Genomic DNA, 25,999 nt, shown 5'->3' on the forward strand with positions numbered 1-25,999 from the left:
TGAGAAGATATTCACATTCAGGCCACAGAGGCACGAGAATTGTTTAGGATCATGAGTATTTAGAGCTAGAAGGAAACTCTCGAGGACTCCTCTCCGCAAACAGAGCATCTGCGGACAGGGCACAAGGATGAAGGGGCCCTGGCTGCCGGAAGGAGAGCTGCGATCCATTAGTGATGTCTGTGCAGACAGGGCACAAAAGAGGAAGGGGCCCTGGCTGCGGGAAAGACGGCTGCGATCCATTAGTGATGTCTGTGTGGACAGGGCACAAAAGAGGAAGGGGCCGTGGCTCCGGGAAGGAGAGCTGTGATCCATTAGTGATGCCTGTGCGGATAGGGCACAAAAGAGGAAGGAGCCCTGGCTCTGGGGAGGAGAGCTGTGATCCATTAGTGATGTCTATGCAGACAGGGCACAAAAGAGGAAGGGGCCCTGGCTCTGGGGAGGAGAGCTGTGATCCATTAGTGATGTCTGTGCGGATAGGGCACAAAAGAGGAAGGGGCCCTGACTGCGGGGAGGAGAGCTGTGATCCATTAGTGATGTCTGTGCAGGTGCAGGCGTAGGAGCTGTCTTGTGCTCCGTGGCGGCAGACCATTTAAACGCCTCTCAATTGGATCTGCATATTTTTCCCTCAGAGTGTGCCCAGACAGTCACTCGTGTCCAACTCTTTGCCACCCCATGGACTGTAGCCCGCCAGGCTCCTCTGTCCATGGGATTCTCTGGGCAAGAATACTGGAGTGGGGTGCCAGCTCCTCCTCCAGAGGATCCCTCAGAGGGTAAACATTTCAAAAATATCTCATGTTCTAATCCATTCTTGTGCATTTAAAAAAAATTTTCAGGGTCTTAATTTTTAAATTTACTTGTAATCTTTAAATTTGTAAATTTGTATCAATGAGGTAATTTTCTAAAAGGAAATTTGTTATGGGTGAACTTGATTTCATAAAAATCAAACGTAAACATTTATATTTACACCCAAAATATCCGAAGTAGGCTAGTCAGTCATTATAAAATGTACTATGTGATGCTATTAAATAACTGGTCAATACAAATGTATATTAGTTTATATAGATTAATGGGTGAATAGGTAGGGAGGCAGGTCAGATGGATGGATAAATGGATAGATAGCTTTTGGATGATTAACACATGCTCCTATAGTTAAAAAAAATCATTGCTAACAAAGATCAATATTACATGTCTGACTTTGTGACCCCGTGGACTGTAGCCTACCAGGCTCCTCTGTCCATGGAATTTACCAGGCAAGAACACAGGACTGGGTTGCCATTTCCTTCTCCAGGGGATCCTCCCGACCCAGGGATCGAACCCGGATCTCCCGCATTGCAAGCAGACACTTTACCATCTGAGCCACCAGTGATTTGGATACATTTTCATTAAAAAGTTATATTTTTCAAATACTGGGGGGAAGAAGCCTCTCACTTTACAGATAAGGAAAAACAGAATCCTGCAGACACAGAGTGAGGATGAAAGCCCCGGTCTTCTGGGTCATTTACCATGTTTGCTCTCATTATGCTTCCACAGCACAAAAGTCTCCTCCAAGTCCACAACCCCTTATGAACAATAATGAAATCCAACCAGTTCTGAATGTACACAGCTTATCCTCAGGAGAAAACGTGACTTGGACTACCATGAGGCCATTTACAGTATTTACCGTCACTGATCAGAGTGTAACTAAGCCCTGCTGGCGGAGAAGGCGATGGCACCCCACTCCAGTACTCTTGCCTGGAAAATCCCATGGATGGAGGAGCCTGGTGGGCTGCAGTCCATGGGGTCACTAAGAGTCGGACACAACTGAGCGACTTTACTTTCACTTTTTACTTTCATGTACTGGAGAAGGAAATGGCAACCCACTCCAGTGTTCTTGCCTGGAGAATTCCAGGGACAGGGGAGCCTGGTGGGCTGCCGTCTCTGGGGTCGCACAGGGTCAGACACGACTGAAGCGACTTAGCAGCAGCAGCAGCAAGCCCTACTGGGGCTACTACACATTACACTGTATAGACACAGCATTTCTTTTATAAAGTCTGAAAAAATCTGAAATCTAAAATGCATCTGGCCCAGGGGTTTGGATAACGGAGGGCAGGCCGGTACTGCTGAGCCCTCCACCTTCAGGGTGTGGTGGGCAGTGAAAGTCAAAGACGCTCAGTTGTGTCCGACTCTTTGCAACCCCATGGACTATACAGCCCATGGAATTCTCCAGGCCAGAATACTGGAGTGGGTAGCCTTTCCATCCTCCAGGGGATCTTCCCAACTCAGGGATCGAACCCAGGTCTCCCACACTGAAGGTGGATTCTTTACCAGCTGAGCCACCAGGGAAGGAAAGGTATGCTTTTAATTTCTGGGGCACAAAAAAAGGCAGGTGTTTTTAATTCCTGGGGCTTCCCTGGTGGCTCAGTGGTAAAGAATCTGCCTGCCAATGCAGGAGACTTGAGTTCGATCCCTGGGTTGGGAAGATCCCCTGGAGGAAGAAATGGCAACCCAGCCCAGTATTCTTGCCTGGAGAATCCCATGGACGGAGGAGCCCGGCGGGCTACAGTCCACAGAGTCGCCAAAGAGTTGGTCACAACTTAGCAACTGAACAACAACAATTTTTAATCTCCAGTTTTTACAGAGGAGAAGACAGAGGCTCCAAGAGGTTCTGAGATTTGTCTGCCGGCCCTGGGGAGAAGCCGGGTCACACAGACTCAGCGCTGCCAGGCGCAGGGCAGATATCAAGCGGTCTGGCTGAGGCAGCAGCAGGGCTGGGATGTAAGCTGTGGGGATGCTGCCTCGATTCCCTCTCCACTCCCTGCTCACTCCCTCCCCTCTCTCTTTCTCCCTGTTTTCTTACAGAAGAAAGTCTACTGTTTAATTTGAAAGCCAGCAACATCTGGATCTAAAGCATTCCTGCTTTAGGAGGGAAAAAAGCAAAATCTTGAATCCCCAGGGTGTGATGGTGAGGGTGCAGCTGGTTCCTCCCCAGCAGAAGAGAGGGCCTGGCCCCGCCTCTAACACAGGCCCCACCCAGCCACGGGCCAGCCCCTTCCACTCCAAGAACACACCTGGTTTTACATCCCAGACGGCAGCTCTGAGGATGGAGTGGGATCCTGAAACCAAGTCCTCCGGCAGCTGTCCAGGGACACCTGCACGTAAAGGGTCAAATTCCTGGCCCCAGCCACGACTGCCCCAGCTACCAGCACAAAAGCAAACCTGTCTTTTCACCGAAGAATATCCCGGGCTCCTGGCTACACCCTTAGGATGTTCTGCTTTCGCCTCTTGGCATCCTCTTAAGGTGATTTCATCTTATTCAAAATATTAGTGGGTAAAGAGAGCAGATGGGGTTTCTCTGGTGGCTTAGAAGGTAAAGAACCCACCTGCAATGCAGGAGACTCAGGTTCGATCCCTGGATTTCGAAGATTCCTCTGGAGGAGGAAATAGCAATCTACTCCAGTATTCTTGCTGCAAGAATCCCATGGACAGAGGAGCCTGGCGGGCTACAGTCCATGGGGTCGCAAAGAGCTGGACACAACTGAGCAACTAACACTTTCATTTTCAAAGAGAGTGGATAACGAAGGATTAACAGTGGGATTTGCCCTGAGTCCTACACGGGCCCAAAGGGGCCCCAGACTATATGTCTATCACAATGTGTCCCACCTCCATACTTTCATAAGACAATCAGAGCAGAGCTGAAAAGGCACCAGCTGGTACAAATGCAGAAACCCAGTCCACTCCTGTTGTTCAGTCGGTAAGTTGTGTCCGACTCTTTGTGACTTCATGGACTGCAGCACACCAGGCTTCCCTGTCCTCCACTGTCTCCCGGAGTTTGCTCAGATTCTTGTCCATTGAGTCGGTGATGCCATCCAACCATCTCATCCTCTGTGGTCCCTTCTTCTGCTGTCTTCAGTCTTTCCCAGCATCAGGGTCTTTCCCAATGAGTCAGCTCTTCTCACCCAGGTGGCCAAAGATTGGAGCTTTTTATGATTCTGGAAAATCGACTGTTCTTTAAATCCTCCCATGGTTATTCAGATAAGCATTATGATCACAAACTTCAATAAAAATGCTTGATAGTTTTTCTTTTCATAATAAATTTTAGGCCTTGTGTAGACAATGAAAATTTAAAGACATGACCATATCCTTTTATTGATAGATACTATGGTTAAATTTATATATTTTCTTGGGCTCCAAAGTCACTGCAGACAGGGACTGCAGCCATGAAATTAAAAGATGATTGTTCCTTAGAAGAAAAGCTATGAGAAACCTAGACGGTATATTAAAAAGCAGGACATAACTTTGCCAACAAAGGTTCCTGTAGTCAGAGCTATGGTTTTTCCAGAAGTCATGTACAGATGTGAAAGCTGAACCACAAAAAAAGCTGAGCACCAAAGAACTGATGCTTTCAAATTGTGGTGCTGGAGAAGACTCTTCAGAGTCCCTTAGATTGCAAGATCAAATAAGTCAATCCTAAAGGAAATCAACCCCGAATATTCACTGGAAGGACTGAGGCTGAAGCTCCAATAATTTGGCCACCTGATGCAAAGAGCCAACTCATTGGAAAAGACCCTGATTCTGGGAAAGACTGGGGCAAAAGGAGAAGAGAGTGGGAGAGGATGAGATGGTTAAATAGCAACACTCACTCAATGGACATGAATCTGAGAGAACTCTAGGAGACAGTGAAGGACAGGGAAGCCTGGTGTGATGCAGTTCATGGGATCACAAAAAGTCAGACACGACTTAGTGACTGAACAACAATGGTTAAGTTATGGCTGCAACACGGAAATCTTTACAGCGAAAGTCTGGACTGCATTTTGGAAACATGCATTGTCTCAGCTTCTCACCAGAGTTCTTTCCCAAGGAGCAGATCTGGAGAAGACAACGAATCTGTACATTGGAATTATGATGGGAGTGGGAGTTAAGTCAGATATAGGAAAACGAGGACTTTCAGAGATTCAGGGGCAGATTAGTCTCTTCGGGCATTAGTCTGTGGATGTGCACACAGAAATCATACTCATGTCGTAAAATGAAATAATTCCACGAGAAAAAGCTTTGCAAACTCTAAATCAAAATGTGTGTATTTTATTCTTTTATATAAAATCAGCTTCCCTGGCAGCTCAGACGGTAAGGAATCCACCTGCAATGCAGGAGATCGGGGTTCAATCCCTGGGTGGGGAAGATATGCTGGAGAAAGAAATGGCAACCCACTCCAGTATTTCTGCTTGGAGAATCCCATGGACAGAGGAGCCTGATGGGCTTACAGTCCACGGGTTGCAAAGAGTCAGACACGACTTAGCAACTAAGCACACATATAAAATTAACTTACATCTCCACCTCAAGGAGCATGAGAAATCCTTGATGTTTCTAAACCAGACTCAGACTAGTCTTTACGGCTAATGCATTCTGAGTATGGCAGAAACCAGCACAAGATGGTAAAGCAATTATCCTTCATTAAAAAAACAAACAAACAAACCAGCAACTCCTCCAGCATTTGGTTCCTGTTTATGCTGATGACACCCTCATGCCCCTAGGCGTCCAAGCTTGGAAACCTGTGCTAGAGACCTCTATCTGATGCAAGAATGCAAGACCTACTCTGATGCAAGAACGGTCAGTTCCCCTGAAAACAAATCTGCTCAGGTCAGCCCCTTGCTCAGAAATCACTGACAACTGGCAACTCTTCTTGCACAACAGGTCGCCCCCAAGACCCTCCCCATCTGGCCCCACCCGCCCTTCACTCCATCCCTGCCTCTGCACGCCAGCCACCCCAGCCACACAGCCCTGCCCAGCGGTCTCTCTGCTGGAACCTCCAGCCCCAGGCACCCTGTGCGATCACCTCCAGCTCCGAGTCCCCTGTAGAGCCATTCTGCCCTCCCCACCCCACCCCCACCCCTGGTGATGCTCACGTCCCCAGGCTAAGAGCACAGAAACACACCCCGGTCCCTGGACCACTGCTTCCGCTTGAAATGACACTTTATGTGAAGTCTCTCTTGCTTCCTCAGTTATGAAGTCCACAACGGCAGTGATCCCATTTTTACTCCTATGGTGTAATCTCAGTCCTGGTACATAACGGTACTTGTTCATTGAACAAGTAAATCAATCCATCTTGGGGTCTTCTCCTCCATGTACCCCCCAGCCCCGCTCAACATCCTCCAAGAAGTAAAGAGCACACCCAGAACCAGAGGGCCGGAGCCCTCACAGAAGCCAGGCCGCTGCAAATCCCCTGCTAGCTCTCCGGGTAATTAAGTTCTTGGCAGAAGAAATAACTTCATCATCTAGTTTTATTATTCTTCCAAACCACAATCCCAGAAGCAAATTGCGTTTGAGCTCTTGTAAATGACCTGACACCTCAGAGAATTCATTCTAGCTCCGAGGACAGAGCTCTTGTTGTGTGGAGGCCAACGGCTGTTCCACAAACCAGGCAGGCCCTATGAAACCAACGGGCCCTGACGCTTCGTCCTCAAAAGGGGTCAGGTCAGCCCCTTGCTCAAAAATCATTGACAACTGCCAACCATTCTTGCACAACAGGTCACCCACAAGACCCTCCCTGTCTGGCCCCATCCACCCTTCACTCCATCATTGGGGTGAAGCGGGGGGTACTCATGAGGACACAGTCTAGATCTCGGAGGAGCCGGTGTTCCAGCCCAGCAAACCGCAGCCTTAACCGCCAGACCTGGCCCTGCCCGCCCTGGTGAGGGGAGCTGGCTGCGTTGTGCGCACGCCAGTCCCGGAGACCACGGGACTAGGAGCTCTGCCGTCCACCAGCCAGCCCTTCGAGAAAGACCCTGCCGACCCATTACAGAAAAATGTAACAGGAAAATAATAACCCTGGGGATGTCTTAACAATGCACAGTTTTCTATTTAGAGTTCTCTCCTCACAACTTCTCCCATGAAAAAGGGGGCTCTATGTTGTTTGTGAGGAAGCAGGTGAGTCCATCCCCCTAAGGAATAACCGCAGGGCCTTCAAGGCAGGAGGAACCTTTTCCAGAAAAGCCCCTTTAGGATCCCGATGCCCCGGGGCCCCGACACCTCTGTCTCCCTGTCGTGAAGTTCCGCATGGTTTAGAGACATGACTCACGGGCGCTTTCTGCTCTGCGAGGGGTGCAGCCGGCCCACAGCCTCGGCCCGGCATCCCCGCCTCTGCCACCTTGTCGCCCACATTCCCGGTCTCCCCGGCACCGGGCGCCCGCCCCTCGGAGGATGGCAGCTTTGATTTCGAGCTGCTGCTGAGCTCTCCAGGCTGAGCTTTTCTGAGGAGAAACAAACGTGGAATTATCAAAACACATCCTGCAGTAAAGACAGCTTTCCCCCAAGTGGATGTCTACGTTCAAATGACGTGAACGGTGTTGATGCCAGGCTGAGCCCTTGCGAAGTATTTAAAGACATTAACCAAGTCCTCACAGCAGCCCTGGGGGCAGGGTGCGGTTACCCTGGCTTTGCTGTAAGAGGCTCAGGATAACCGTTATCCTGCATCCAAGGCCTGGCAGTGGCCAGGACTGGAATCCAGGCCTGCCCGGCTCCTGCATGAGAAGCTGAACAGCCTTCCTTCTGTTCGGGAATAGAGCAGACAGCCTTCGCGTCCTCAGCAGCACAGAGTCCCTTTTTTTTTTTCCCTGTGTGCCCACCTACGGCTGTGAAGTCACAGCCCTGAGGCACGGGACAGAGGCCCCCTGTCTGCTCCCGTTTCTCCTCTCATGCAGGGCTGCCCACACTCGGGGGCGGGGGGCCCAGAAGCCACCCTAGCACCCGGCAGAGGCGACCCATGCCCTGCCCCGTGTCTGCCACCCGTGACCTCCCTGTGTCTGCAGTGATTATGTCACTTCCTCACTCAGCACCTCCTCACTGTCCACAGAATGAGATCCAGAGTCCTAAATCTGGCCTTCAAGGCATGAGAGAGCACCCCCCCATCACCCACATGCACCCCAAACACGCAGAAGGATTCACCATACACTCTATCGAGGGGTCCTGATGACCTCCTGCCTGCCTTCTCCCACCTGACCTCCTGCAGCTGGAAAACCACTTACCTTTCCAGGTTCTCCCCCTGGGATCAGGATGGGAGCCCCCAGGCTGGCCTGAGTCACAGCACACACAGCCCGCGTGGCCGCCTGTATCTCCTCCTGGACTGCAAGCTCCCGGACCGTCCCTGAGCACCCAACATGGACAGACCCCCTGGGGACTGCTCTCCTCAGCGGCCGCCCGGGAGCCTGCAGCCCGAGGGGGTCGCGGAGCCGCACTCACTCCCACGACTGTGCTGCTCTTGCTCAACGTTAGGGAAGCCCAAGGTCACTGGGGAACCACATCCACGGCGTCCCGGGGGATGCAGAACAGCCAACGTGGTGGCCTCGTGAGTGAAGGGGGTTCCCCGGAATTGGAAGGGAGAACTTTCCAGAAACTGGATGCCACCACGTGCCCTCGAGGCCCACCCGTCCCTCCCGCAGGCTCTATCAGCCAAGAAGCACGGCGGCCCCTCGGCCTGGCTGGGCCCCCCCCGGCCCCGCGGGTCCACACCTGAGCTCCGGCGTCTCCTGCTCGGCCTCCAGCCTCGCCCTCTCCGCGAGGATCTCATCACAGATCACGTCGTAGGGTTTGTCCAGGTGATGTTCACCCATCACCCAGACCCAGACCTCATTGTCGGCTCCCAGCTTCCAGTGAACGGATCTGCCGTTGTCTGCAAGCAAAACAAGGATCTGGTTTGAACAAGTATCTTCAGCCGTGGGTTAGGAGGTTTTCCACTGTTCAAGTATTTAAAGATCAGATGAAGCGAAGCACGTCCAACATGCTCTGAGCAAGCAGCCCCTTCCAGGGCGGTGGCTGGAATGTCGTTTTAAAGCATGATGAGTGTGGGTTCTGCACGTGCCTTTTTTATAAGTCAAGACCCGAGATGGGAAGACCACTGTCTGCGTTATCTCTAGGGTAACAGAGCCAACATCAGACCCCTGAACCTCTGAAGCCTAAGAATCTCCCTGCAACCCAGCTGTTCTAGGGCATGGCACGTCCACCATATTCCTAGGACTCACTGCTGGGTCCAAGGCATGTGTTTTAGAGTCAGACCAGCTTTGCTTTAAACCCTAGCCCTGTTATTTAGCTGTATGACTTGGACAAATCATTTAATCTCCCTAAGCCTCAGTTTCTTGTCCACACAATGGGAACCCTAACGTCTGCTCCAGAGGACAGCCGTGGTGGGAGGCAGCCGCGGGGCAGGTCCCCGGGGTGTCTGACACACGACGTGCTCAGCAGAGGCGGGTACAACCACTCCTCTGTGTTGTTGACGGCCGTGGCAGCTGAGAGACTCACACCAGCTGTGAGAGACGACACGCCCGGAGTGAGACATGGGGAAGCTCCTAGAATAACGCTGTTCCCTGCTGATCGCAGGGGCTGTGTTTACCTTCTAATTCCTGTTCCTCAAACGGGCACATCAGGCTTCCTGACACCCGGGACGGTGGTCATCCCCTGGAGAAGTTGGGGGGCGGGCAGTCCTAAGTCTGAAGGATATTGAGGGGGCAGGGAGGAGGAGTCAGTCTGTGCTCACAGGTGGACGCAGGTATGAGGGAAGGTCAGTCCTGGGTGGGCCCTGGCTGGGGAGGCCAGGTCAGCTGTGGCTCATTGAGGAGATGCACACAGGTTCCTTCACCATGGGACGCTGGCATCCCTCACAAAGTCCCCATACTGCCTGCTCTGGAGCAGCTAAGAATGTTCCCACTGTGTCCACCTCTCCGTCTTCACCTAACAACCCTCTGTCAACAGTTCTGGCAGCAGGAGGAAGGTGGCTGGAGATGGCGCAGCCGAGAACCAGGGGAGGTAGGAGGGGCCCAGGGGTCCCCGCAGCCCCTCTTGGGACAGCAACACACACTGCCCCCAAACCATGTCTGAGAGCATAACGCAGGGCACGCGGGGGCCATAACTCCTGTTGGGGGAGGACATGCTCCAGGGGAGAAGAATCCAGAAACCCTACGAACACAGGAGGGGCTGAGAACAAAGGGGAGGGACAGTGCCCCCGTATGTCTAAGATGGTGGGGGAGGCGTAAAGAGACGGCGGCTCTGGGGCAAGAAGGAAGGGGGTTATTGGGCGTGTCAGATAGCAGCCCTGACAGGAGTCTCTGCTCTGACGGCCCCTCTCCTTCGGGGCAAAGACACTGGGGTCCTCGGGGGTCCATAGAGTTCCCCGAACCCAGCGAGGGGGTCATTCTAGTAAAGGGAGTGTCGGCCTGGCGCCCCTGGCTTCATGCCAAGACAGGGAGGGCTGTCTCCCACGACGTTCCCATGGTGTCCCTAAGGCTGCGGGGTGCAGAGCTGGGTGCTGCGGGGTGCATGGGGTGAGACACTCTCCTGCAGTTCACCAGGGCCTGGGAGAGGAGGACAGGGCAGCTGGTCACCGACTTGATGAACTTCACCACCTGTCTACTTCGTGCCAGGCCCTGAGGTGGACGTGCTGCAGACACTTGCAAACAAGACAGACAGTCCCAGCTCTCAGGGACTCAGGTTTCAGCTAAAGGAGGCAGGCGCTGGACCACTAGTTAATTACGAAAATAGCACGACTGAGACAATGACGATGTTAGTCACTCAGCTGTGTCCGACTCTTGGGACCCCTTGGACCTGCCAGGCTCCTCTGTCCATGGGATTCTCCAGGCAAGAATACTGGAGTGGGTTGCTATGGCCTTCTCCAGGGGATCTTCCCAAGCCAGGGATCAAATCTGGGTCTCCTGCATTGCAGGCAGATGCTTTACCGTCTGAGCCACCTGGCTGAGGGAGGGGTGTTAAAGTGCTAACGATGGGGTCGGGTGGGCAGGGCACATACTCTGTGACCAGGCGAGATTGCGTCCAACGAGGGCGATGGGGTCGGGTGGGCAGGGGACATACTCTGTGACCAGGCGAGATTACGTCCAACGAGGACTCAGAGAAGGCAGGGAGCTTCGAAAGGACAGAGAAGAAATAAGACGTTCCTGGCGTTCAGCTGGGGAGGCTGGGTATGGAATTTAGACAGAGAACAGAGTGGGTTTGGTGCTGGACAGGAGGAACACCGTGACCGAAGCCCAGGGATGGGAACTGGTGAGGGGCCACGCGGAACCGGGGTCTCTGCCAGAGCTGACGAGGCTTGAGAAGCCAACTGGTCGTGGGCTGAGGTCACAAGGGGAGCGGGTGCCCGCCTGGCACAGGCCCCAGATGCCCGGTGAAGAGGTTTACGTGGAGGGCCTGTGTGGCATAACTCCAGAAAGCTGTATGAAAATCCCAGTGTTCACGGCACTTTATTTCTCCAGTCAGAGTTTCCTCTTTGATAAAACAGAGGCGATGAGTCTGAACTCACAGACAAGTGCTCAAAAGGATTAATTCCATGTTTTGGTCTGAGGGACCAACCAAGAGCCCACAACTGTCAGACACGAACCACAAAACTCCCAGCAGAGAGCACAGGCAAAACACCCTCTGACATAAATCCTAACTATTTTCCTAGCTCGGTCTCCCAAGGCAAAAGAAAGAAAAGCAAAAATAAACAAATGGGACCTAATCAAACTTAGAAGCTTTTGCACAGCAAAGGAAAACCATCAACAAAATGAAAAGACAACCTATGGATCGGGAGAAAATATTTGCAAACAATGTGACCAACGAGGTTTAATTTCCAAATTAAACAGCTCATACAGCTCAATACCAAAAACTACACAAAACAAAAAACACCCAATCAAAATGTGAGCAGAGAACCTAAACAGATGTTTTTCTGAAGAAAACATACATGTGGCCAACAGGCACATGAAGAGATGCTCAACATCACCAGTTATTACAGAAATGCAAATCAAAACTACAATAAGGTATCAGCTCACACTGGTCAGAACAGCCATCATCAAAAAGACTACAAATAATAAATGGTGAGAGGGTGTGGAGGAAGGCAAACCCACCGACACTGCTGGTGGGAACCAAAGTTGGTGCAACCACTTTGGAAAACAGTATGGAGGTTCCTTAAAAAACTAAAGCTACCATATGACCCAGAAACCCCACTCCTGGGCATACAGGTGACTTCCACCGACCCTGGGCTGCAGTGTCCACGTGCTGCCTGAACTCGCAATGCCCAAGGAACTGTCCACCACTCTGGCCGCTCCTCGTGGTCACTCACCTCTGACCCAGAAACCAGAGGACAAATGCCTGGCCGGCAGGGCCTCAGGGATTTGGGTGCTACAGCCACATTCCTTCTGATGGGTGGCCACGCCAGGTCTGCCGTGAAATATGTAGAGCATCACCGAGGCTGTTAGTAACCCTACTCAGCCACAAGGAAATTGAGGCTCAGGGAGGGTAAGTTCCTTGTCTGGGATTGTAGAGCTGGTGCAAGGAACCAGAATTCCTTACCTGACTGTGAGGCAGTAAAACCTGTGTTTAGAGTCACCTCTGATGCACTGTCCAAACTGAAATACCTTTGAGAGAAAAAAAAGGAAACCCACCAACAGGAAAGGCAGGAAATGAATGTTTGCAGGGCTCTGCTGAGCAAGCGGGGTACGGGGTCACTGTCTTGGCCCTGCAGAGCAGGAGAGCGCCAGCCCCACGTTTCAGTGAAGACCAAGGCCCAGTCCTGGGCTTCCCTGGTGGCTCAGCAGTAAAGAATCTGCCTGCAATATAGGAGCCAGAGGACATGCGCGTTCGATCCCTTGGTCGGGAAGATCCCCTGGAGGAGGGCATGGCAACGAACTCCAGTATTTGTGCCTGGAGAATCCCCAGGGACAGAGGAGCCTGAGGGCTACAGTCCATAGCGTCACAAAAGAATTGGACACGACTGAAGCAATTTAGCACAATAAGGCCCAGTCCTATGGGGACTTCCCTGAAGGTAGTGCAGGTAATAATTCTGCGAGTCTGTGTTTTAAACCTTTGAAAATATTTATTCTAGAGACAAAAGGGACAGAAAGGGAGCTGGAGAACCCCAGGGCACCACTGTCCCGGGCAGCAGGTGGTGGCACAGACAAGCGAGTAGGTCACTCGGGGGGGAGGCGGGCTGGTCCACGGCTCCAAGGGGTGAGAGGGAACATCCTCGTGGGCATCTGAGTCCAGTGCTCCACACGTGAGACCCAAGGCTGTCACACTATCCAGCCCAGAGTGAGCCCGGAGCGGGCTGGGACCAGCGGCTCAGAGCAGACTCAGATCTGACGTTCCAACTTGGACTCCAACGGTGACCCGCCCACGTCACTTTCTCCAAGTCTGTTTCCTTATGTGTAAGAATCAGGCGGCGGGCGATGTTCACCTCCCTGGATTCTTACAAAGATTAAATGAAGTGACATCAACACAAGGGCCTGGCCCTTGCTAACAGACCCACAGGGTGGTAGGGAGAACCTCCGTGGGAGGGAGCAATGGAGTGTGCTGAGACAGGGAGTAACCAGCGGACTCCCAGGCTTCTGGCTTTGGTGACTCAAAGGAAAGCGGGCTGCAGATCATGGTGGAGACTGAGAGGCAGGAACAGGCCTGGGGGGTGGAGGGGAGACAGCTGGGATGCTGCTGAAGAACATGGTTTTGCATCAAGGGCCCAAGGGTCTTCTGAGCAGAGATGCTTGTTGGGTAACTGGTACGAGACCAATGCTCAGATAAGAGGTCTGGTTTCGAAATACAGGTGTGAGATTCCATAAAGAGAAGAAAAGATGCCCCAGGGAGGGAGTATGGAGATCCTGACCTTAATCTAGTCGGGGAGTCTGTGAATGAGGCTCAGGGAATCTGTCAGCATTGGGCAACTCTGCAGCAAATGTCGTCTGTACGGATTTTCCTGGTCCAAGCTTTCAGTAAGTTTTCCATGGAGTCTAAGGGACCCTCAATCCCACCTGAAGCTTACCAACCACCAGGGCAGAATGAGGCTCCCCTGGGGAACACAGGTATTCAGGGTCAGGCAGAGATGTAAAAGACAACAGTCGTGGAGACAGCAAGGGACCACGACGCGAAGAGACTCCGAGAGGCAACTCACAGGGTGAGACCCGGCTGAGAAATCAACTGAGCTGAGAACTGAACCCAGCAACGGAGGTCACTGTGCTGGGTCAGGAGGGAAGGGAGGGAAGCAGACACGGCAGATGGCTCACACCAGGGCTCTGCCATCATTTCACTGAAAAGGGAAGGCTCTGCATAAAGGAGCTCGTCTGAGACTCCACAAGTGAAATCTCACAAGCCCAAGCCTGTTCCAAGGGTGCACACGGAGCATCTCAGTCACCGCTCATAGTGACCAGAGCCTGGCTTCTTGCGAGAAGTTCCCACCAGCTGGAGAGGTGTCTATTGCTGGGCAGCCTCTACCAAGAAAAGGCCTCCTCTGTGTGCATGACCAGAAAAAAAAAAAAAAAAACTTACGGGATAAAGGCTCCACGGGAGGACACCCACACAAGCACACGTTCAGATGTGTGCAGGGCACCCGCAGACGACGGCACCTGTTACCAAGCTCCAGGTAAGCTCCATGCGTCAGGCTGGCTGAACAAGGGGCAACGTTTGTTAACAGTGCCAGCTATGGGAGAGTCAGACTCAGGGTCACTGGCCAGCTGCTGCCCTGGTCCCTCCGTCTCCCTTTCCTCACCTGTGAAATGTGAAAGTAACTCAGCTCCAGGCCTGGCTGTGATGATTTCATGAGATAATAGACTTAAGCACAGAGTTCAGGGTCTGACACTCCAGCAGCTCAATCGGTTGGGGCCACGTTTACAGTCTAGAGCAGTGCTGTCCAATGGGAGCGCTACCTGTAATTATACATTTTCTAGCCGTCCTATTAAAAAATCAACAGGAGCCTGGGCAAGACGATGGAGCAGAAAGGCTCTGAGCTCACCTCCTCTCATGAGAACACCAAAATCGCAACTATCTACAGAAAAACCATCCATGAAAAAGACCAGAACCTACAAGAAAAGATCTCCTCCAAACAAAAACATAGAAAAGGAACCACGATGAGACAGACACCACAGTGAGACAGACACCCCAAGGTGGACGACCCACAGACTGGCGCTTCTCTGACCAGAGTGAGAGTTCTGAGCCCCAGGCCAGGCTCCCCAGCCCAGGGGTCCTACTTATCTGGGAAGATGAACCCCCAGAACATTGGCTTTTGAAAGCCAGCGGGGCTTAATTTTGGGAATCCCACAGGAGTGGGGGGAATAGAGACTTCACTCTTAAAGGGCGCACACAAAATCTCACACACACCAGGACCCAGGGTGAAAAGCAGTCATTTGATAGGAGTCTGGGCAAGACCTATCTGTCGGTTTTGGAGGGTCTCCCAGGGAGGCGGGGATGGCTACGTGTCACCCTGGGGCCATGAATCCTGGAGGCACACATATTTGGGGACCTTCTGTCATGAGGACACAGCTGCTGGCAGCTTCCATCTTAGCTCATTAGTGCCAAGACCTGGGCTACCCAACAGCTTGCAGGCAACCCGTGCTGAGAGGCCTCAGGCCAAACAACTAACTGGGTAGGAACGAAGCCCCAGCCATGAGCAGGCCCTGAGGACTTCCTGAGCCCACAGCTGACTCTAGACACGCCTCTGGACTTCGCCTTGCCCACCAGAGGGCCAAGACCCAACTCCACACACCAGCGGGCAGACATTGGCCCTTCCCTCCAGGAAGCCAGCACGGGTCTCCAGACCAGCTATTTGTAAAAATACAAATAACTATGTAGAAAAAAAAAAAAAAAAGACAAACGAGGTAGCAGAGGAACATGTTCCAGATGAAGAAAGACGATAAAACCCCAGAAGAACTAAAAGAAGTGGAGATAAGCTTTCTACCCAAGAAGGAGCTCAGGGCAGTGCTTGTAAAGATGATGAAAGAACTCGGGAGGACAGGAGGTATGCACAGAGCAAGAGCTTGGAATTTTTAAACAAAGAGTTAGAAAATATAAAGAACACACAGAGAAGGAGAATACAGTAACTAAAATGAAAAATACACCAGAAGGAATCAACAGTAGACTAAACAATACAGAAGAGTGGATCAGTGAGCTGGAAGATGGAGGAGTGGAAATCACTGCTGCTGAGCAGAAAAAAGGATGGAAAGAAATGAGGACAGGTCAAGAGACCTTGGGGACAACATCAAGGCACTAATATTAGCATTACAGGGGCCCAGAAGGAAAAGAGACAGAAAATGAGCCTGAGAAAATATGTGAAGAATAATAACTGAAAACTCCCCTAGGCTGGGAAAGGAAGCAGTCACTCCAGCCCAGGAAATGCACATACTTCCAGACAGCAGGAGTCGCCAGCCTCCAAGCTGCAATGACTCCCCATCACTCACATTAGCACCCCCCACCATCCCCATCCTCGGAAAAACTGTCTTCCCTACAACCAGTCCCTGCTTCCAAAAAGGTCGGGGACCACTGCCAGATAGGATGAACCCAAAGAGGAACATACCAAGACTCACTGTAATTAAAATCACAAAAATTAGAGAATATTAAAAGCAGCAAAGGAAAAGCTTCCCAGGGGGTGACAGTGTTAAAGAATCCACTTGCCAATGCAGGAGATGCAAGAGAGATGTGAGTTTGCTCCCTGGGTTGGGTAGATCCCCTGGAGAAGGAAATGGCAACCCACTCCAGTAACTCTTCCCTGGAGAATCCCAAGGACAGAGGAGCCTGGTGAGCTACAGTCCACGGGGTCACAAAGAGTCACACACAACCGAAGCGACTGAGCATGCAGCACAGGAGAAGCAACAGATAACATACAAGGGAAGTCCTATAAGGCTAGCAGCTGATTTTTCTGAAGGACAGGAGGGAGTAGCATGATAGATTTAAAGAGACGAAAGGGAAAAATCTACAACCTGCAAAGGAAGAATTTGAGCAAAGAACACCTTACATCACCAGGAGGAGACTAACTCAGCAAAAGTGAGAAACCCAAAGTCTCTCAAAGAGCTCCAGGCCACTGATTCCAGGGGACAGAGCCTTTCTGCGGCCCCAGTCACCCACCACGTCTGCGTGTCACGTTCACACTAATACAGTGCCAGGAGGCCCCGTTATCCTTGGTTAACTCAGACCAAAGGCTGCAAGGAAATGGAGAAGCCAGATCGGAAAGATACAGGCTCACGCTTCAGTTTGGACATGTTACCGCTAGAAGGAAAACCAAGGATGTCCTTGGAGAGTGCAGAGTCCTGTGAAGTCCAGTGGACCTAGGTACCAACTGGGGTGTGACCTTGCATGTATTACTGCACTTCTCCATGTGTAAAACGGGACCACTGATACCTGTTTTGGAGAAATATCGTGAAGATGACATGAAATCTATGTAAAAGTGCTTTGCATGGTGTCTGACAAAACAGGGGTTTAATAAATAGCTGCTATTGGTGATAATAATAATAATAAATGAACTACTCATATTTACTTCCATATCACTATAAAACCTTAATTGGAAAAAGGTTTTAATAAAAGACAGTGCAAGAAAAAGGTCACTAAACTGACTTCCCTTTTGAGTCTGTGCAAATAAGGGAGATTAATTTTCTCAATCTTCGAAACCCTGAACGGTTTTATCAAGTTTATTTTTCCTGGCTTAATGAAAAATGAAGAGAAATTGATCTTTGAATGCCTCTCTGTAAGTGACTTTGAAAACTGTTTTTTTTCCAACAACATAGGTATTTGGCCATAACAAAAAGTGTGTGGACGGGTGTGTGTGCGCTAATGGACGGGTGTGTGTGCGCTAATGCGCGCTTTCCCATGTCTCTGTGTGTATATGCTTTAACCCTGATATACAAAGAATTCCTCCTCATTCATGGCCCCAAAGATGTGGCCAAGCTACCAGGGATTCCTTGGGTCAGGAGGAGGTAGTACATTTGAAAGGTGAACTCACACTAAAAAAATTAGCATTATGACTTTTTTCCTTTTAGTAGTAGTTGCATCTTGAAAGTGAATGTCCCTAAAAACAGAAGACTCAAAGAAACATCTCTCAGAGTCTACAGAATGGAAACTGCATTCTAGAGAGATGCAGCCATAAAGACTTTGTATGCTGGGTATGCACTGGAAAAGGAAATGGCAACCCACTCCAGTGTTCTTGCCTGGAGAATCCTAGGGGCAGCGGAGCCTGGTGGGCTGCCGTCTAAGGGGTGGCACAGAGTCGGACAGGACTGTAGCGACTCAGCAGCAGCAGCAGCAGCAGAGTACCAGGGGCTTCCCTGGTGGCTCAGTTGGTAAACAATCTGCCTGCAATGCAGGAGACCCTGGTTGGATTCCTGGGTCAGGAAGATCCCCTGGAGAAGGGATAGGCTACTCACTCCAGTATTCTTGCCTGGAGAATTCCATGGACAGGGGAACCTGGAGGGCTACAGTCCATGGGGTCACAAATTGTATACGACTGAGCGACTAAGCCCAGCACAGCAGAATACCAGGCATCTGGGATAAGACGAGGTGGACCCTTCCTGCATGTCCCTCGAGTTCATCTCCACGTGACTTTTTACTGCAGCTTAAGGTCAGTCCGGTTTCAAGAAAGATATCTGCTCTCAGCCTCACCACTCCAGAGTATTGCCGCTCGTGTGTGTGCGTGTGCGCGCTTCAGGCTGATCAACTGCACCATGAAAAGCTCGGTAACACTCAGGGTCCGCCTGCCAAACCGGACTTCAAACGCAGCTAGCTGCTGACCAGCATGAAACATGAAAATGAGCAGGGAGGCAGCCCGCCGCGTGGGCTCCCGGGAGAAGCGAGCTCCACTTACCTTTCTTTGGTCTGGGTTTCACTGGCAAGGACTCCTGTTTTTCCATCGATGCTTCTCTTTCTTTCCAGCGGCGGACCTGCTCCTCCCTCATCTTGAAGAACAGGATCTGTTTCTGTTCCTCGTTCAGCTCTGCCAGCAGATCAGGATCTATGTACATCTCCGACAGGATCTGTTTCAGCATCTTTGCAGGGCTGGAGTCTTTTACACCTGGGGCAAAAGTTCTTGAGAACGGCTTCCAGGGCTGCCTCCCCTGGGCTGGCACGGGGCGGGGGAGGGGGGCACCCGCAGACCTTCCCAGATGCTAGTGGGGCTGGGACGACGGCAGTTCAGCAAACTGGCTCTGGGTTCCCACACCAGGCCCCCTGTCCAAAATGCCACTCATGAACCTGCAAAGAGAAACAGCCAAGATGCAACCATGTTAAAAGGTACAAAGGCCAGGACAGGCTTAGGAGTAAGCTTGGCGGAAACACAGATCCGCTTTTATTTCAGGCAAGCTTTGTTAAGAGCTTTGTGTAACCTGTATCCTGTAATTTCCAAAGATACTTTAACAAAAAATAAAAAATAAACCCTAACTTTTCACCGGTCACTCTCAGGGAAACAAAAAATTAACAGAGGCTTGGCCTTCTCCCAACTAAGCAAACATGTGATTACCTCCGAGCTCAACAAACCACCACGTCCACAGCTAAAAACAGTTAGAGACAAAGGCAGGGATGAAATTAAAAGCCTCTCTCCAAACAACGTACTTCAAAAGAAAACACCGTTTTTGAGATTTCAGAGAATTACCCACCCAAACCCAAGCCGGGCTTAAGGAAGAAATAAAGAAGAAATAAAAATTAGACCATAATGCAATTTTCCCTTACAAGTGGCAGTTAATACACACAATTATGTGCTGTCATCCTCACAGAAGGACAGTTCAGTGTTCAGACAACTCACTAGAACCACGGAAGCCGTGCAGAGCAGGAGAGGGCACTCACGTGCATTTTGGAAGGGCACCAGGGTTTAGTGCCTCTTCCAGATACCCTAATTTCACAGGGTCTAAATGTACAGACCAGATAAACGGGGGGAACTGTGAAATTAAAAGACACTTTCTCCTTGGAAGAAACGCTATGACCAAGCTAGACAGCATATTAAAGAGCAGAGACATTACTTTGCCAACAAAGGTCTATCTAGTCAAGGCTACGGTTTTTCCAATGGTCATGTAAGGATCTGAGAGTTGCACTCTAAAGAAAGATGAGCGCAGAAGAATTGATGCTTTTGAACTGTGGTGTTGGAGAAGACTCTTGAGAGTCCCTTGGACTGCAAGGAGATCCAACCAATCCATTATGAAGGAGATCAGTCCTGAATATTCATTGGAAGGACTGATGCTGAAGCTGAAACTCCAATACTTTGGCCACCTGATGCGACAAACTGACTCCTTGGAAAAGACCCTGATGCTGGGAAAGATTGAAGGCAGGAGGAGAAGGGGCCGACAGAGGATGAGATGGTTGGATGGCATCGCCGACACAATGGAATTGAGTTTGAGCAAGCTCCAGGAGTTGGTGATGGACAGGGAGGCCTGGCGTGCTGCAGTCCATGGGGTCGCAAAGAGTCAAACACAACTGAGCAACTGAACTGAACTGAAGAGGTGACCAGGCGCGTGACAAAGGGTCCTTGCTCTGGAAGACAGTTTCTCAGACGGAGGAGCCTTGGGCCTGAGCACACAGGTGACTTCATGGGGGTACCTACTCCTCAGCAGATGTGTTCTACTTCACACATTTCCATTTGGTCTATTTTCAAAAAATATAGCAAACCTTCATATTTTTGTCATTAGAAGAAAATGACGTACACATTTTCATTCTGGGGGGACAAAAGGATGCTTCTTTTGTTCCAATATAACAAGATATGCACAAAAAGCTTATTTCTTTCAACTCTTCAGGATCACCTGTGTTCTAAGAAACGGACTAACAATTCCACCATCTGGCCACGCCCTCTCAAATATCTTCTTTCTCCAAACTAAGTTCAAAGGCTCTTAAGCTTCAGACCAGTCACTCAGCCACACGGCGGCCCTCCCAGGCCCATGGCCGGTCAGCCCCGGCCCGCCTCCCGGTCACCCCCAGGCAGGCTGCCACACTCCTTTCACGTCCGGGAGGCTCCTGCAGCCTCACTCCCACTCCGCCTCCTTGCACAGCTGTTTCTCCATTTACACCAGCTTTTTCAGAGAAGCATGAGCAACAGCCCAACAGCCAGGGTACCCAGGGGGCTCTGAGTACCAACAACATGTAGTTCCATTCACTAACGTGCCCTGATGTAGCAGGGACCTTTACTGAGGCTACCACGACCCCCGCCATCTGCATCCTGCCATCTGTAGCATCCAACTACCCGGGGCTCAAATGGAACACAGTGTTAAGAGAAATTTTTAAAAGAATTAAAGGCACCGTCCGACTCTAACTCAGTCAGCCACGCCCGCCCCAGGCTGCCTGGCTAGCTTTGTATTTTGCTTTGAGGCGACCCTCAAAGGCTCTAACGGCCACACCACTGATGTCCTGTGATGCTTTCCTGACTCTGGAGTCTCCAGGAGAGGGGCTCAACTAAATCTACACTCGAGGGGGGTTTCCAGAGGATGAGCTCTTGTCTGTAGGTGTCAGAACGGCAGGAAGAAGGTAAGTCCTCAGCTTGCTGCACTCGAGTGCTGGAGACCAAGTGCTAAGAAGCCACAGTGAGTGAGTCCTTGACATTCCGAAGGAACGTGCCTCAGCATAATAAAGCTATATATGACATTCCGGTAAAGGTCCTTACGCCGGGACATTTCTTGACCAGGGGTTGACTTTTGCAGAAATAAAACACAGGGGAGAGGAACTGCCCAGGGAAGCTGAAGGCTTCCACTCTATTCCCCAGTCTGGAACTGGGCGACTCCCAGCAATGGGGACAGGCCAGGCAACGCCTAAACCCAGAAAGGGCTGAATCCCCTCTCCCCTCCCCACCCGGCGCGCTCCTGGTCTCGGACGCTGACCCCAGCCGCAGCCACGACCATGAGTGGTGAAGGCAGTAACTAACGAATCTTCATCCCAACCTTGGAGTTCAGCCCCTCATCATCCCCATTTCCTACAAGACGATGGAGGGGGTATGCCCGGCCGTCTGGCTCCAAGTCAGGGGCACGGAGTCTGCTGGGAGCCCAGAATCAGGCTTCCCTGGTAGCTCAATTGGTAAAGACTCCTCCTGCAATGCACTAGACCCCGGTTCGATTCCTGGGTCCAGAAGATCCCCTGAAGAAGGGATAGGCTACCCACTCCAGTATTCTTGGGCTTCTTTTTTGGCTCAGCTGGTAAAGACTCCACCTGCAATGCAGGAGACCTGGATTTGATCCCTGAATTGGGAAGATCCCCTGGAGAACGGAAAGGCTACCCACTCCAGTATTCTGGTCTGGAGAATTTCATGGACTGTATAATCCGTGGGGTCGCAAAGAGTCAGACACGACTGAGCGACTTCAACTTTCACCTTTCAGAGTCAGAGCATCACCGGGATGGGGAACCACAGGTGATGTTTCAGAAGCAAGTTCTGGCAGCAGCAGAAATGCTGAACCCAAAGTGCATGAGGCAGGGCTGACCCTCGCGGGGGGCAGAAGCCTCATCTCTGCAAGTGCAGGTGGCCTTAGGGGAGGGCAGGTACGGAAAAGCCCCCACCCCAGGAAGGACAGTGGGAAATGACCGACACGTGGGGCTCAGGGCGTTCACACAGAGCATTCAGTCTACACAGCATCCACCCGCAGCTCCATCCACAGCCCCTGGGGAACAGACCAGCAGCGGAGACAGACCAGGGGAAAGGGTGGCTCTGTGCCTCGGGGAAGACAGGTCCAAGCTCTCACAGCTTCGATCTTGTACGGTTTCCCCCAAACATGATTTTTTTTTTTTTTTTTGCATTAAAGGTAATTAGTGGACCTTCAGGGAAAGACTCTGGCTTCCCCTTACCCTCAAAGAAAACTTGGGGATCCAGCTGACAAGAATCTTGCGGGGCGAGGCTGCTGAAATACAAACACTGCATGCCAGGCTGAGGCTGCGGCCCTCCAGAAGGAACCTCAAACACAGCGCCGGCGGGCCCGGGAGGCCAGCCCTACCTCTGCCGGGCTGGGTGTCACTTCACTACCCGCATTGGCTTTCCTCACCGTGAAAGGAGCCTGAACTGTGACTCTGTAACCTGAGGTCTGTGCCACACCATCCAGCAGGGACTTACAGAGGCAAGTGGAGCCAGGGTGGAGGAAGCAGAAAGGAGGAAATGAACTGGTCAGGATTTCCCCTATTTCACCCCCTGACAATCAGTGCTGCAACCGAGTTTGGCACACCGAGTGCAGTGGGCTCCCCCCATTCAAGATCCAGTAAAAAGGAAAGCTGGGCTAACTCAGTTTCTTCCTGTGCAATACTTTTCTTAAAAGACAAAAATGACAAGCAACACGTCCGCATCTGCTACTTTTTGCAAAAACAAATTTCTACTGGGTCACAGTTGTCTCCAGGACTCCCATAGGGGTGGCCTGGCTCTCATACTTGATCGTACTTTACTGGGGTTTAGAGCCACTGTCCTCTAAACAATGATATTGGTTTTTTTTAGAGGACTTTTTGTATTTTTCATGACCCTGAGACCTCACCCGAAAGGGTGGTGCAGTGGTAAAGAATCTGCCTGCCAATGCAGGAAATGCAAGAGAACCAGGTACGATCCCTGGGTCTGGAAGATCCCCTAGAGAAGGAAATGGCAAGGCACTCCAATATCCTCGTCCAGAAAAGTCCCTGGATAGAGCCTAGGGGCTACATTCCATGGGGTCACGAAGAGTCTGACACAACTGAGCACCAAAAAAAAAAAAAAAAAAACCAGCTTAATTAATCATAAAAATATTGTGATATGGACATTATAACTTTAATGGTAAGAATATCATTTGAATTATAATTCTTTTCAAACAGCTAGCTGTTTTCAGACTTTCAGTTATCTCATTCAACTTTGCGTTATTAATCTACCTACACAAAGTTTCTCTTTGAGGATAAAATGAATTGGGCGGGCAACATCAATTTGGTAAATTCTGTAAAGATGATGTACCACTCTTCAGAAATTTGAAATCACTGCACAGAGGTTTATCTAGAAATTTCACTCATGCCAGATCTACGCCCGCATTGATTCCACTTACTTCTTCATTGAAAAAAACTAAATAAAAAACTTGTATCCAAGTCGTTGTTTCTCTTAAGCAGGCATCCAACAAAGTTTTAGGGTTGAGCTGACTCTTTAAGTTTATTTAGAAAGAAAGGGACGCTCTGTCGCCTCTTTCCTATAACTCTTGGGGAGAGAAAGACACTCTGAGCGAACCCGCAGTGACTCCCCGGTGCCCCGGGCGCCACCCCAAGGGCGCCCTCGCGAACCCTAGGGCAGGGGAAGGTCACCGCGCGGCCGCCTGCAGCCACCGTCTGCGCCCGCCTTCCGAGGGGTGACGCGCCCACCGCGGCCCCGCGCGGCCCCCCAGTGCACCCCGCGCCCACGGGATCGGGGACCGCGCCTGGCGCGCCGCCTTCCTCGCCCGCGACCCCCAGGCGCTCCCTCCCCGGCAGCCCGGGGCGCTCCCCCGAGGGACGCGTCCCGGAGCTGCCCGCGCGCCCCGCGGCCCCGCGCGCCCCTCACCGCGCCCACCGGCCCGCTCTCTGCGCCGCCGCTCTCCTGCCGGCGCGGCGACACCGGACACCCGACACCGGACACCCGGCCGCTAGCAGCTGAGCCCGCCTGGCGGAGACCCCCGCGCTGGCCGCCCCTCCAGCCTCCCGCCCGCGCGGGGCCGGGCCGCCCTGGCTTCGGGCGCCGAGAGCGCGGCCGGCTGCACAGACGCGCGGCCGAGACGCAGGCCGAGGGCCTTCCCCGCGGCCGGCTGCCAGCCCCCCAGCCCGCCCGCACCTGCGGCCGCCGGCGCGTCCCTCCGTGCTCCCCGCGGGCCGGGCGGGGTCCGGCCGGGCGTCCCAGCAGGTTGGGGCCCGAGGCCGGGAGCCCTTCTCAGCTCCGCCGGAGGAGCCTGTGCTCCAGCGTCTCCGAGCTCACTTTTTTTCTTTTGTTGACCTTAAGTCAATTATCAAACTCCTCCCGGGCGCTGGTCCGCAAGGGTACGGCTTTGTAGGAGGCCAGGACCCGGAGGAGAAAGGCTGGAAAGATGGAGACTGGAGACGGTCAGTCCGGGGGTTTGGGGGGAGAGAAAATGAAAGAAGTGCGGAGAAGGGGAGAAGGCAAGAGAGTTAAGAGGGAGAAGGCGGCGCTGAACTGCGCGCGGGGACAGCACAGGTCAGGGTGGCGCCCGCGAGGGGAGGAGCCGCGGCCAGAGAAGGAAATCTGGGAGGACAGCTCATTGGAGGCAGAGTGGACTCGTCCGATGGCATTTTGCATTCAGAGGACCGTTCAGAATGTGTGGAGCAAGGAGCCTGCTGTCGTAACCACACCCTACCCCAACCTGGTCACAGGAGTCAGGGAGAGATGGGGTAAACAGCGAGTGTAGACCTGTCTACACAGCCTACCTGACTTGCTCCTTTCAAAAATGAAACTTTCCCATTTCTAGCCTCTCTGGACCTCGGAAGATACTGGAGAGGTAGAACCTGGGGGCGGAAGTCAAGCCTCCTGAGTAGCTATTTGAGAGCTATTCTAAGGATCCTATCAGGGCAGAATTTCTGGTTGGGTTTGGTTCCCACTGCTTATTAACTGAATGGCCTGTCGGGTGTTTCTGGCTGGAGTGTCATTTAACCTGGCTGGCTGCTGGCGCCTGCTTAGAGGGAACCCTAACACTCCGTGGTGAAGCAGTTGAAGAACTACAAAGTCAGTTTAACACAGTCCCCAGAGGCATTTAATGAGCGCTTGCTCGGTACCATGATGGTCATGGTGAAGCCAGACGCAGGGAGCAGACAGGTGGCCCCATTGGAGGCAGCACTGCCTTGTACAGTAGCCACATGTATGTTTCTGCCTCCTTGAAATCATGAACTTGTTGCCAGGACTGATCCCACATCAGTGACTCTGTGACTTAACTATGAGGCTCTCATCACTTCTGTCTGCCTTCGGGCCACGCTCCGGGTGGGAAACATCTCCCCACCCAGTGATCCAGGATGTGTTGTGGGAGGGTTGCCCGCCTTCACGTGCCTGTCGAGTGAGGTCTGGGCCACCACGCCTTGCCAGGGTGCTGAGCCTCACCCTGCTGGCCACTGGCAAGTCAGGGACACCTATGAGCTGTATCACCAGCTGTCTTGCTCTTGAAGTTCTGTTAAAAGCCCTTACGAGCATCCCGATATCCTCAGATCTTCCCAGGGAGCTTGGACTAGGTCTCCTAGGACAAAGGAAACCAAAGTCTCATCTCTTGCTTGGACTAGATTCAAAATCAAGTATTTCCTAACTTCTGTCTTTCATGCCATCTTTTCAAAAAGTACACAATTTCATTTTAGTTTTACAAAGGGTTAC

At 51.8% G+C, this 25,999-nt stretch overlaps 1 protein-coding gene across 1 annotated transcript in view; it reads right to left on the reverse strand.

Moving 5' to 3' along the window:
• SH2D4A (SH2 domain containing 4A) overlaps positions 1 to 24,839 on the reverse strand; it is a 62,246-nt gene extending 37,407 nt beyond the window's left edge. The window contains 4 exon segments of the mRNA XM_027529976.1: positions 7,052 to 7,223; positions 8,482 to 8,641; positions 18,566 to 18,951; positions 24,464 to 24,839. Coding sequence (XP_027385777.1) covers positions 7,052 to 7,223; positions 8,482 to 8,641; positions 18,566 to 18,746 — 513 coding nt within the window. The 5' untranslated portion in view covers positions 18,747 to 18,951; positions 24,464 to 24,839.
• Between the last annotated feature and the right edge of the window lie 1,160 nt (positions 24,840 to 25,999).

The sequence above is a fragment of the Bos indicus x Bos taurus genome, chromosome 27 (genome assembly GCF_003369695.1).
Source record: "Bos indicus x Bos taurus breed Angus x Brahman F1 hybrid chromosome 27, Bos_hybrid_MaternalHap_v2.0, whole genome shotgun sequence".
NCBI classification, from domain to species: domain Eukaryota; kingdom Metazoa; phylum Chordata; class Mammalia; order Artiodactyla; family Bovidae; genus Bos; species Bos indicus x Bos taurus.